The 13,082-nt window shown below is 37.8% G+C and overlaps 1 protein-coding gene across 10 annotated transcripts in view; it reads right to left on the reverse strand.

The window, feature by feature from the left end:
* The window catches only part of LOC121383949 (prominin-1-A-like), a 58,611-nt gene that overhangs the window by 17,242 nt on the left and 28,287 nt on the right, over window positions 1-13,082 (reverse strand). For all 10 annotated transcript variants that reach the window (XR_005959314.1, XR_005959312.1, XR_005959313.1 and 7 more), the window contains exons 10-18: window positions 12,858-12,912; window positions 11,034-11,119; window positions 10,168-10,250; window positions 9,509-9,661; window positions 8,660-8,786; window positions 7,321-7,412; window positions 6,534-6,630; window positions 6,207-6,341; window positions 1,405-1,440 (exon numbers count right to left, since the gene is read on the reverse strand). Coding sequence is in view for 6 of the 10 variants with exons in the window: in XM_041514062.1 (XP_041369996.1) it covers window positions 1,405-1,440; window positions 6,207-6,341; window positions 6,534-6,630; window positions 7,321-7,412; window positions 8,660-8,786; window positions 9,509-9,661; window positions 10,168-10,250; window positions 11,034-11,119; window positions 12,858-12,912 (864 nt within the window). In the remaining 4 variants the exon portion in view is untranslated. The remainder of the gene's footprint in view (window positions 1-1,404; window positions 1,441-6,206; window positions 6,342-6,533; window positions 6,631-7,320; window positions 7,413-8,659; window positions 8,787-9,508; window positions 9,662-10,167; window positions 10,251-11,033; window positions 11,120-12,857; window positions 12,913-13,082) is intronic.

Raw genomic sequence — 13,082 nt, forward strand, 5'->3', positions numbered from 1 at the left:
TTTTTTTTTATCAAGTAATCGAAAATGATCGATGTAAAGGTATTTGACGTCAAACAAAGGATCGTTGTGGTATTAAAGCGGGAATCTTTGACTACCGTGTAGTGGGCAGCGATTGCCCGAAAATTACATAGCTTGGTCTCTGTAGGGCTGAATATCTGTCAACATGTCCGTCTAGCCCTCTACAGTCAGAGTACTCTGGCTAGATTACGCAAAGCTATATTCTAGCATTAGATTTTAATACACGAAAAACTACAATCTGGCACATTTTTTGGCCAAACATGCTCAAGATATTTTCAAATAAACAGTAAGAATAAAATTTATCGAATTGTGGTATTCCCATTCATAATGAATTCAAATCGTTTAACCAATTTAATAAGTGGGGCGTGTTGGAGAAACTTTTGCCGGTCTCATCCGCAGTTTGTATTTTAGTACAACTAGTCGAACATGTCACGTACATTTCGTACACCTCGACAAATTCTGTATTTTCCCGCAAATGAGACGGTGTACTTGTGGTATGCACTGGCTATTGACCAATCAAAACGGATGATTTATCTGAAAGGTAATACATTTTGATATACCGGGGCACTTGTTGAAATGGGTAAAAGCCCAGTCAGAGAATGGGTCCACCGATGGGTTCGACCATACCACCCAAGCACCACGGATAAGCGCTCTATCAATGTAGCTACATCCCGCTCCATGTACCTATCATGCTATATCAAAGTTAACATTTTGTTTTTGTTTACTAACGCCACTAGAGCACATTGATTTATTAATCATCGGTTATTGCAAATCAGACACATGGTTATTTTGACATATGGGGCGGGACGTAGACCAGTGGTAAAGCGTTCGCTTGTTGCGCGGTCGGTCTAGGATCGATCCCATTGGACTATTTCTCGTCCCAGCCAGTGATCCACAACTGGTGTAACAAAGGCCGTGGTATGTACTATTCTGTCAGCAGGGTGGTGCATATAAAAGATCCCTTGCTGCCAATCGAAAAGAGTAGCCCATGAAGTGGCGACAGTGGGTTTCCTCTCTCAATACTTGTGTGCTCCTTAACCATATGTCTGACGCCATATAACCATAAATAAATGTGTTGAGTGCGACGTTAAATAATACATTCCCTTCATTTTGACATATAGTCTTAGAAAGCAAACCCGCTACATTTTTTTTCTATTTATATGAACCATCCCACTGACAGGATAGCTCAAACCACTACTTTAGATTTACCAGTTGTGGTGCACAGACTAGAACAAAAAAAAGAGCCAAATAGTCCTACCAACGGGGATTGATCCTAAGCCAACCACGCCTCAGGCGGATGCCTTACCACTGGATTACGTCCTGGCCCTCCATGCTATATCAAACTATTCATTTGGTAAGATATTTGTAAATACACATTCTACTTACATGTTGTTTTGTTAACAGCAGTCTTAAAGTCTGTAGCTGAAATTGTCAAAATGGCGAATAAGCAGCCATCCATAACAAATGTGTGTTGAACAGTCAAGTCATTTGAAACAATACGAATAAAAAGCAAAGAAAAAGAAACGATAATAAGTTGGGTTTTTTTCTCCTTTTAACGCTAATTACACGAAAAAACACATGAGATCCAACATTTCAATATATATATATATATACTGAACAAAAAAAGAAACTTCCGATTTGTACATATAGTATTTGTTGTGTTAAAGAATTCATTGTGTAATGAAATTATATAGGTAGTATTAGCCTTGAGCTGTATTATCAGGATTCATGAATTTTATCGATTATTTTTGCACTGTTAATCGTCGACAACGTGAAATTCAATTTGCACGTGCATACATGGTTGGACATGTCCCGTGTAGTATTCGGTCAATTTGTTTTACTTGTCTTACTGACATTGTTGTCAAGTGAACGAAAACGCTTCAAAATTTGTAAAAAAAAATAACGTTTTTTACATTGTAGCAACTTTAGTATGTCAAGACCGCTATATCATGAACACGCATTTGCGCAATCGATTCCAAACTGCCAATGCTACTGATGCTAACACACCTGGGCTTCATAATAACCGAATCAGTGGGCAAACTGTTCGTAATCGTCTGCGTGAGAACGGTTTACATGCACGACGTCCTTACGTCGGATGCGTTTTAACTGGGCACGTGTACACACTCGTTGGATACGGCGACGCTGGAATACCGTTCTTTTTTCGGATGAATCCAGATTTTCTTTACAACGTGGTGATGGCAGGGTGCGCGTCTACCGTAGGAGAAATGAACGCTATGCTGACTGTTGTGTTCTTGAACGAGATCGTTTCGGGGGTGGAGGTTCTGTCATGGTCTGGGCAGCCATTGCCCATGGTTATCGTTCACCACTAGTCGTCATTGATGGCAATTTATATGCTCAACGTTACCGCGATGACATTCTCGCTCATCACGTCATTCCTCTGTTCCATAACAACGCCAACATCTCGATTTTTCAGCATAATAATGCCACCTCTCATACAGCGAGAGACACTGTAAATTTTCTTAGGACAAATAACATTGATTTCATTGATGACTGGCCCGCTAAAAGTCCTGATCTCAACCCCATCGAGCATGTCTGGGATAGTCTGGACAGACGATTGAGGCGTCGTCCCAACCCACCCGCTAACGTCAACGAACTTCGTCAAGCGCTCATTCAGGAATGGAACAATATTCCACAGGCAGAAATCAACACTTTAGTCAATTCTATGCGCCTGCGATGCACTGCAGTGGTCAATTCAAGAGGTGGCCATACCCGTTATTAAGTGGGTTTTATTTTTTTTAACCCCTACCACACTTGGTCAAAATTTCTCCCAGTTTCTGTTAACCTATGGCCATGATTTTTACACCAAACGATGCATCATGGAACACTCTTTAAACGCATATATAACAATTATTCCCCTGGTTTGTTTTCATCAAGTTATGTTCAAGCAAAGTTAGCGGAAGTTTCTTATTTTGTTCAGTATATGTAACCAAGTGTAGTTTTTGCTATTTAATATATTATTAATTAGATATTTAGGGCATTCATTGTTTGTAGTTAGTCACTTACCGTATTACAGTTTATATATTAATAGTGAGGGTAATGTTATCGGTTGGTTGGTTTAGATTGGATATTGGGTTGGTATGTTTTCGGTGGCACGTGTAATTAGTGACAGGTGACTGTTGACTGAATACAGTGACGCTTAGGACAGTAGCACTGCATGCTGGGTATTTTTCCACCTGTTCCCGCCAAATTAACCACACCCGATCTCATTCTTTGTTCTGCTTTGATCAACATCTTTCAATTTACGACTGCAAAGTCAAAGATAACTATTATATTTTCACATGAGTTTTAGTGCAAACTAGAACGAGATGTCTGGTACGTGAATGTTTTATAATAACATATTTTAACTCAATATTTAATACCAGACTGTTATATTTTATTTCATATAAGACAAATGTATGAAATATGTTTTTATATAGACATGTACATGCACAGGTGTTTGTAATGAATGAATGTGTGAGTGAATGAAAGAATGAGTGAGTGAATGAATGAACATCTCTATTATTATTATTATATTTATTTAAACACGATTATAAGAAATGTATTATTGTCATTGCAGGTTTTTCATATGATCATCATTAATAAATGAACCTGTGGAAACAAATCTTGATATTGTCTTCACTACCCGAGGTTACATATATATATATATATATATATATATATATATATATATATATACTGAAGGCCAAAAGAAACTTTACCATAGTTTTAAATCACTCTGGTGTAAAAACAACAAAAGATAGTCGCATGAGGTAAAATATATTGACTAGATCAATATGTCAACATTAACATAACTAAAAATGAGTGTCATTCAGCATCTAATAATGACGTCACATTTTCCCAAAGCGAGGTGGTGTACACAAATCGAGCTTTCAACTTCATGGACGACATGCAAAGCATACAGACAATCACTCAAGTCCAATAACAAGTCACATTAATAGCGTGTGTGACCACCCCTTGCACCAATACAAGCAATAATTCTCCGACGCATAGAAAAAATCAGTCGTCTGATGAGGTCACGTGGGACGCGTTGCCATTCTTCTTGAAGGGCCTGGATCAGTTCCTGTTGGTTGGCTGGAGGGTGTGGTCGTTGTCGAACACGGGGGACATGTCTGGGGAGCGTGCAGGCCACGGCAATACGTTTACGTTGTTGGCTCTAAGGAAGTTCTGTACGATTCTGGCTGTATGAGGTCTGGCGTTGTCTTGCTGAAAAATGACACCACGTGGCTGCCGTTGGAGAAATGGTATTGCAGTTGGACGAAGAATGTCATCCCTGTAACGTTGAGCTGTCAAGTTTCCGTGAACGATGACCAATGGTGTCCTTTCCTGTGCACAGATACCTCCTCACACCATGACACTCCCTCCACCATATGGCACGACCTCCTGAACGCAAGAAGCCGCCACTCGTTCTCCCCTACGGCGGTACACACGCTGTCTTCCATCAACTCTGAACAAACAGAACCGGCTTTCATCAGTGAAAAGAACCCGCAGCCAATCACGTCGTACAGGTCTAGCCCATCTCAATCTCAAACGACGATGTTGTGGTGTCAGTAAGTGTCCTCTATATGGTCTGTAAGCCCTTAGTCCATGAGTCCTGAGTCGCCTGGCCACTGTCTGTCTACTAACCCTGTGACCTAAGGCATTCATTGCTGATGACGTCACTGTCAGGAAGCGATTTCGTAGATGCAAGGTACGCAAGTACTGGTCATCACGGGGCGAAGTCACCCTGGATCTGCCTGTTCTTGGCCTGTCTGATGTCTGCCCTGTTTGCCTGTAGCGTTGCATCAAGTTTGTAACAGTAACACGGGAACAACCGAATGTTCTGGCGATGTGGGCATGAGTGGCTCCCATCTGTATCATACCCAGGGCTCTCTCGCGTTGTTCTGGTGTCAGTCGTGGCATTCCTATGGTGGGTTTTTTTTATCTGTGTGGATGTCTGACATGCCGTCTAAACCGTTTTCATACCCTTATTGCACGTGCAATTGCTGTTGTTCATAGTGCACGAGTTTTTCACTTTTCTGTGTGTTCCACCCAAAACGTGCAGTGGGCGGGTATAATTTTCTGCATACATTATTGTTGTGTTTGGGCTATGTGTTTTGGATTGAGTTACTTTTTAAAAACAAATCATTTTTTCTTAAATTCCAAATTGAAAATGGTAAAGTTTCTTTTGGCCTTCAGTATATATATATATATATATATATATATATATATATATATATATATATATATATATATATATATATATATATATTGAGAGGCATAAATAACGCAATGAGTACTTCATTGAATATTGTTTTATATAAATGTCACATCAAATGTATTAAGCATGCGGACTAATGATATATTTGTAACAACTGGACGTGAAAGAAGATTTTGTTCCAAACAGAAAAAAATGAAATAAAATTAGTTTCAAGCAAAATCCATAACTTGGGTGTTTATTGCAACAACATAGCATTGCATGTGGAAATCATTTTTAGCATGCAATCGTCTCCCTACTTCTGTCTGTCTGTCTGTCCAGGACAGTGGGTTAGTTTGTTAGTTGTTAGTGGTTAGTGAGAGAGAAGACGGTGTAGTGGTCTTACACCTATCCATTGAGTCGTTAAAATCGATCTGGGTGGGAGCCAATACCGGGTTGTGAACCCAGTACCTACCAGCCTTATGTCCTATGGATTAACCACGACACCATCGAGGCCCGTTCTCCCTATAACGGCAACAGTTTTTAATATGCCACGATAGGTAATGTTTAAAAACGTTGTTATGTTGGAATTGTTTTTTGTTTTAGGTTTGAAAACGCATTTTATTCCATTTTTCCGATATCTTCTTTCCATTATATTCCACATGCGTAATACATATTATATATCATTTCTATAAGAAATACTCATTGCGTTATTTATGCCTATCAGTATTATATATATATATATATATATATATATATATATATATACCGGATGCCCAAAGGACAAAGTAAAAATTCTGGCCTCAAGAAGTATTCGATTTAGAGTTCTGTTCTGTACCGATGTTTAAAAACCATAAGAAACATCTGGGTTTAGACGAATTCTAATTTACTGAGGGATCTGTTTTAGAGTGGTTCACTGTATATTCGCTAAATTGCTTTTAATATTTGGCGTTCAATTTAAACCCTAATTAAGATTAAATAATGCACGTTCTACCTTTTTCCTGACATCATCCAGCTGTTTACTGGATCCTTCAGTTGATGTTATTTGTCGTTTCAGTTTCCCAACTTTATCAGTCAAGTTCAGATTCTTCAGATTCAAATGTTTGTCAAAATCAGATGGAATCATTTTCTAAAGAAAACGTAAAACATAGTGATGATTTTTATTGTGTCACATATCATTTTCTACATTTGGACGGATTTACTGATATATTCGATGATATTTTATTGCGGTGTATTCACTTAACGCATGCTAGCATTGCATATACATAGTATTTGTTCTGTTTGACTGTGATCAAAGGCAAAAAATAATCACAACACTTACGTCCTTGTAAAACTTGACTTTGTTCAACATGTCGCGTCTATCGATAACGTTTCCCAGCTGCACAGCGTCATATAATGTCTTTCCTTCTTTGCACGACCTGGACACGTAATTATGAAAAACATTACACTTATTGAGTTAGCATAATAGTATATTATAGTTTATACTCTCTGGCTTTCACTTCGGTCTATCTTCATATCTGGGGTGGGATTTAGCTCAGTCCGTTGAGTGCTCGCTTGAGGTGCTTGCGTTGCAAGATCGAACCACATTCAGCTGATCGTTTTTTCTCATTCCAATCAGTGCATCACAAGTGGACAAAGGCCGTGGTATGTACTTTCCTGTCTGTGGAAAAGTGCATATAAAAGATCCCTTGCTGCATAAGGAAAAATGTAGCAGGTTTCCTCTGATGATTACGAGTCAGAATTAGCAAATGTCTGACATCCAATAGCCGATGATTAATTAATCACTGTGCTCCAGTTTAAATTTATCTTCATTTCTGTAAATGTATGTTTTGTCTGTCTATATCCATATTTACATATATGTGCTCTTGTGTATGTGTAGTTTTCATATGTACAGTTTCAAGCTTAGGAATGACATTTGTAAAGTTTCTTTTTCATTCTATGCGGACATTATACAAATACTCTAAACTAATCACTTAATCCTGTAATATATATTACTGATGATATACAAAGAACAAAAACTATAAAAAAATTTTTTAAATAAAATGAGATAAATAAATAAATAAAATATATAAATAAATAAAATTTAGTGTTTATAAACAATATCAAACCTCAGTACTCCTGATACAGAAAACTTCAATGTTTTTCCTTGAATGTCAAACTCGATGTTTCCATGGTCTGTGTCTATGAACGTATTTACATACTGAAAGTAACAATCATTCAGGTAACTCAAAACTGATTATCTCTACAGGGTTTTGAGGGGTTGTTTTTTTTTTTGGGGCGGGGGGGGGGGGGGGGGGGGGTGTTATGTTTTTTTGTTATCTGTAAATTTAGTAAGACAAAGAATACGTTTTAATATGTAATAAATATCGCAGTCTTGAATTATCTTGGTAAAGAAAATTTATATCGAGGTTATGATGTGTTCCAAGAATAACATTGTGAATATCAAAACATAAATACGTGGTGCAAGATCATCTTCGTTAGCACCTGCGTACTGCAAGGTAGTTGGGGTGGCCTATCACACATCGTGGTGAAAAACAAACGTGAGGTGTGATTAATTGCTCTCCGAACCTAGATGATGAAGAGTCATTTGCAATAACCATAGTAATACCTAATACTTTCACATGCTAAGGGAGCTAAATTACTATAGTTGACCTAGTCCCAGGGGAGTGATAGGGAGCAAGAGTAATGGCTCCCATTGAACGGCGAGGAATGCATTTCAACAGTTTAGGTCTCACTACACAGATCACTTCCGGGTGAGAGTTCATTCATCATGGTCCACTATAGTTCCTAATTGTGACACATGTTATGGTTCACATATTCACTTCTAGGAAATGGTGAAGAATTAAAACAATATGTATGTTTAATGGTAAGCCTTCTGGCTGTATTTAGCCCATGTTATTTTGTAATATTGTGCATCGACCTTTTGGGACATGGGTATATAGCGCAAGTGACAGCCGGAGTGAATCGGTTAATGAACCACCTGTTCGGACCGGTACTACAGCCAGATGCGGTCATATAGCAAAAAACTGAGACGGAAATGTTCTCAATTTTGGAGTGAAAATAAATGCTTATATAATGTATGTTCGCAATGGTGTATGTTGTTTGTGCCAACGTGAACCCGTTCTATGGGCAATCTTCGCTTGAAGTTGGGCAGTTTAACATGGGTTTCAATGGCAGATGACATCTGTGTAGTGAGACCATAGGTGAATTGAGGGCATTTCATTTCTAGTAAAATATTCATTTTCTACGATTATAAATTAAACTTATAATTATATAGGGCATACAAGACCTCCTCTCGTACGCTCCTTTGAAATCAAAGTTAAATCATATGCCTTAACATTCAATATTTTATCAATGTTTATATAGTGTATACCTATTTATTACAGCAGACAAAACACACCCAAAACTGTGATGCTCGTAAAAAAAAGTTGTACCATACACAATTACCTTGTCGATCCTGCTGGGATTCTTGATTGATTGACACATATACCTCTCTGCGATACTTCCAGCCAAATATAGCACTGTTGTAACGAGCATTATGATACCTCCAAAAATAAAGAGGAATCCCACAGACCTGCAGGGTTAATATTTAGTATTATGTTCCATAGGAAAATCTCTTTCTCTATCTCTCTTTCAATCTCTCTCTCTCTCTCTCTCTCTCTCTCTCTCTCTCTCTCTCTCTCTCTCTCTCTCTCTCTCTCTCTCTCAATTAGTTTAAATTATATATATTATATTCATAAGTCCTTCTGTATCTAATATAGGCACCCACACAAGGCATAATATACGCCTATTAAATTATTAAACTATGTACATATAATATTGCAATCTTAATGTACAATCTCTCTCTCTCTCTCTCTCTCTCTCTCTCTCTCTCTCTCTCTCTCTCTCTCTCTCTCTCTCTCTCTCTCTCTCTCTCTCTCTCTCTCTCTCTCTCTCTCTCCCTGAATCACTCAACCCAACCTAGCTGTTATGACTTTAAAGTGGTATTTCGGAGTCTCTAGATTTCAAAATGTCCCGGGGGGACATGTCCCAGAACACTCTAGTGAATTGTGTCTTCCATGCTCGTTCGTTGGAAGAATTCATCGCCCCCCCCCCCCCCCCCCCCTTCCCCACAAAAAGGTACTAGCCTGGATAATGATGATAATGGGTAATAAACAGAATACCCAACTCGCTACTCAGCAATACCGTTTATCTTGCACTCGTAAATTGATGTTGTTCTTCCTGAGCCTTTATCGAGTGCAAGATAAACAGGTATTGTCTCATAGCTCGTTGTGTATTATCTAAAACTGTACTTACGCCATAAGCATATTCCCACCGGCATTCGACATACACCCTCGTTCTGTCTGATTTACGTTCGAGTTAGAACAGAAAAGTCCACACATCAGCCCAAACCCTTGGAGTAGTACCACAAGAAGAAGAATCGACGCTATACTAATTCCACCATAGTTCCTACAAACAAAACACTCGATTGATACCAGCTTCAGCATTACAGACCTGGTAAGCAATACGATGAATTAAGGTGGGGGATTTAATGTTTAATCTGTACTGATTTCAAGATGTTAGGATTGTATAGGCCTGTAATTATGTCAGTGTGTTTGCGAATATATCTCTCTGGGTCTGATACCTATAAGGTAGCTAGGAAAATGGTGTTTTGGGTTTGTTGTTGTTGTTGGGTGGGGTTTTTTTGTTGTTGTTGTTGGGTGGGTGGGTTGTTTTTTGTTTTTTTGAGGAGAGGTGTAATTGTTTTATTACAATTAAACATCTTAAGGTTCTATATTAATTAAACAATACTAAAACACATGATAAAAAAAACAACAACCGCCATTTATGAGTCGTACAAAACCAAAAATAGAGTATATCGAATAACAAAAAGTTTTAATGGGTTTTTTTTAGGTCCGTAAATATATGCATTTTTTATAGTCTCTACCATGTCAGTACTACTGACTGCTTCCTACCTGTACTTATCATATTGTGAAATGAGTTTGACGTTGTCCGCTACAGTCGTCTCAATGTCCAGATCCTCTATCCTTGATTTTACCTGTGAAAAAAACCCCGTTACAACAAAACATTAAGATCAGGAATTGAAACCGATGCAACATCACACTTTTCTAATAAAAGGAAAATGAAAGGTAAAACTGTTGAACGATAAAGTTTGTTTCAACACATCAGTTTAATAATTAACCATCGGCTACTGGATGTCAAACGTTTGCTAGTTTTGTATTTATATTCTTTCTTTAGCAGCTGTATATGGGCGCACTTTATCATAGACAGGACAGCATATTCCCAGGTCTTTTCTATATCAGTCGTAGGAAACTGGTTGGGATGGGGAAAACCTAATGGGTTCAACGAGTGGGTTCTGAGACCCGTCAGGCTTGAGGCGACGCCACACGAGAGTCATAAGCTTACGAGACGGGGCTGGTGGGGTGGGGTTCGGGAGCAAATCCTCAAATTCGGGCAAATTCGATAGAAATATTCGGAAAAAAATTAGCTGGCCTGAAACATTTTCACCATGTGCTTTCAATGATGTATAAATGCGTAGTTATTCGTCTTAATCTCCATATAATGTTTAGCAGTAATGCTAATATGAATAAATTTATGCTCTTATCCGGATTCGGATATTTTCGATTAATTCGGGCAAAAATCAGCCTGCTCCTCTCCCCCCCCACACACACACCCTACAAAAATGATAGCCCGTACGCCTGCGATCGCAACCGATGAAATCGTAGTATTTGTTTCGTCAGAGTCGGGTATTCTCGTTGGAGGCACTCGTATCGTGTGGAGTAGCCTTTAATTTCATCTCTCTCCAACACAACTGCCATACCTTTCTTATGGCTTTGCGTATGTCTTCTTGGATCTTATCAATATGCTTTTTTGTCATTTCGTCAACTTGTGCCTGTACATTCATATCTGAAAACACACGCAAAACAGAATTTCCTTTTAATACGTGCAGTTCAGAATACGAGTTGTCTGTTTCTTCTTTATATGACTGGGTAGTAAAGATTCGATTCGGAAAATAGAGGGGAAGGTGTGGCTTTATTTATTAGTTTTTTTAAAACTGATAATGGTTAATAAAAATAATAGCAAACTCGCAACGAGGTAATTATAATTATTTGCTTCAGGTGAATTATAGTCCGTTTGCGTCAAAAGGGAACCGACGAATTGGCATCTAACTCTGTAATAAATACAGTTAACATTTATATAAAAAAACCCATACTATTAACTCTTAAACCCATGCCAACAAAAATAATATTTTTCGACAAAGAACAAAATGTTATTCTAGCTAAAAGGGTTTCTTTACAAATTATCATCAAATTACATAGCAGCAAAATCTTATTTCACAATACAGGTGGAACAGCAAACGTAAAGCACGCACACTTCTACCATTAGTCTGTGTACTGAATTATCGATTACTCCAATAACAAGGCAGCTGGGGCTGCTCTAGCATGATACCTTCACCCCTCTATTAGAAATGAGATTAATCTATATAATTTGTTGTTAAGTTGGTATGGTTTTAAAACTCAGTAATATGTTTTAACATTGTAGAGTTATATGCCAAATTCATCGGTTCCCTTTTCACACAAACGGTCTATAATAATGTTATAAAGCCAGTGGTTCTCGTTTGTAATAATACATTACCATTAGAATCTGACAAATAATCTGTAACGTCAATGATTATACTTAATTATTCTCTAAAATAATGCAAATTAGTCATCAAGAGTTAAACAGAGAATAATACATGAGTGGCCATTAGATACCATTTATCTTACAACGAGTTGTCAGGGGCGGATTATGGTTTAGGTAGTGGGGGGGGGGGGGGGGGGTCGGTCCGAAAAAATATGTAAATGTTTATAATTTGAAATTATAAATTTTATGTGGAGATCAATTTAGATCTACGTGGTGGGGTTGTTGTTTTTTTAGCCGGGGGGGGGGGGGGGGGGGGGGGTCCGTGCAACTGGGATACCCCGATAATCCGCCCCTGGTTGTTTTAAAATGTATCTAATAAGCGAAAGCGAGTTTGATATGTTTTTAAACAAAAGGTTGTAATATAAATGGTATTTAACGGACACGAATGTATTATTCTATTTCTTACACGTCCTCAAAAACCAGGTTTTAAGCAAGCAATTTTAACATCTTTTTCGACTAAACGTTATTTATATCCTATGCACTTGTAGCTAACTTAAGCGTCACAGACAAATGATTGTCAGGTTAAACTAAAGGTCACAGTGTAATCGTGTTTTGATCGTGCTGGTTTTTGTCATTGGTGACCTGGTCATCACCTAGGAGCAGCCAGTCGTATGTCTTGAAAGTGTTGACACACGTACATGTGTAAACAAGTATATGTTATCAAAAATAAAGAATGATGTTTTCGCGAACGGGTGTGTGAGAAATGATATTAAATATTTTAGGCAATTACAGATGATATTAAAGACCTTAGTTGATGAAGGTCGACGACAGTCAGTTTTCGCACCATTGTTTTGGCTTCGAAGTTAACAATATAATATTTTAGAGCTCTAAACAAAATGTTAATAGTTTACAGTTATCTTTCTATACTCCTACTTCATTTCACTGGTGTATTTTTACCATAAAGTATTTTAGTCTGCTAAGATTACTATCTTTTTCAAAATTAGTGCAATTACAGACTTACTTTTTACAGCATTAGTCACGCCTTTCTGTATTTCGTTCTTTAACATGTTCTGCGTCTGAAATATTACATATGCATGCACATAAATTAATGAAATAAATGCCATAATAAATGTACCCCACAACGTCATCATATTAACACAATTTTCGCTGCTCATATTTAAATGAAGATTTAGGTCCACACGGCTTATAAGCGGCATAATCTTTGGTTTTGTGAACATATTTTTAT

This window comes from Gigantopelta aegis, chromosome 10 (genome assembly GCF_016097555.1).
Source record: "Gigantopelta aegis isolate Gae_Host chromosome 10, Gae_host_genome, whole genome shotgun sequence".
Lineage (NCBI taxonomy): Eukaryota > Metazoa > Mollusca > Gastropoda > Neomphalida > Peltospiridae > Gigantopelta > Gigantopelta aegis.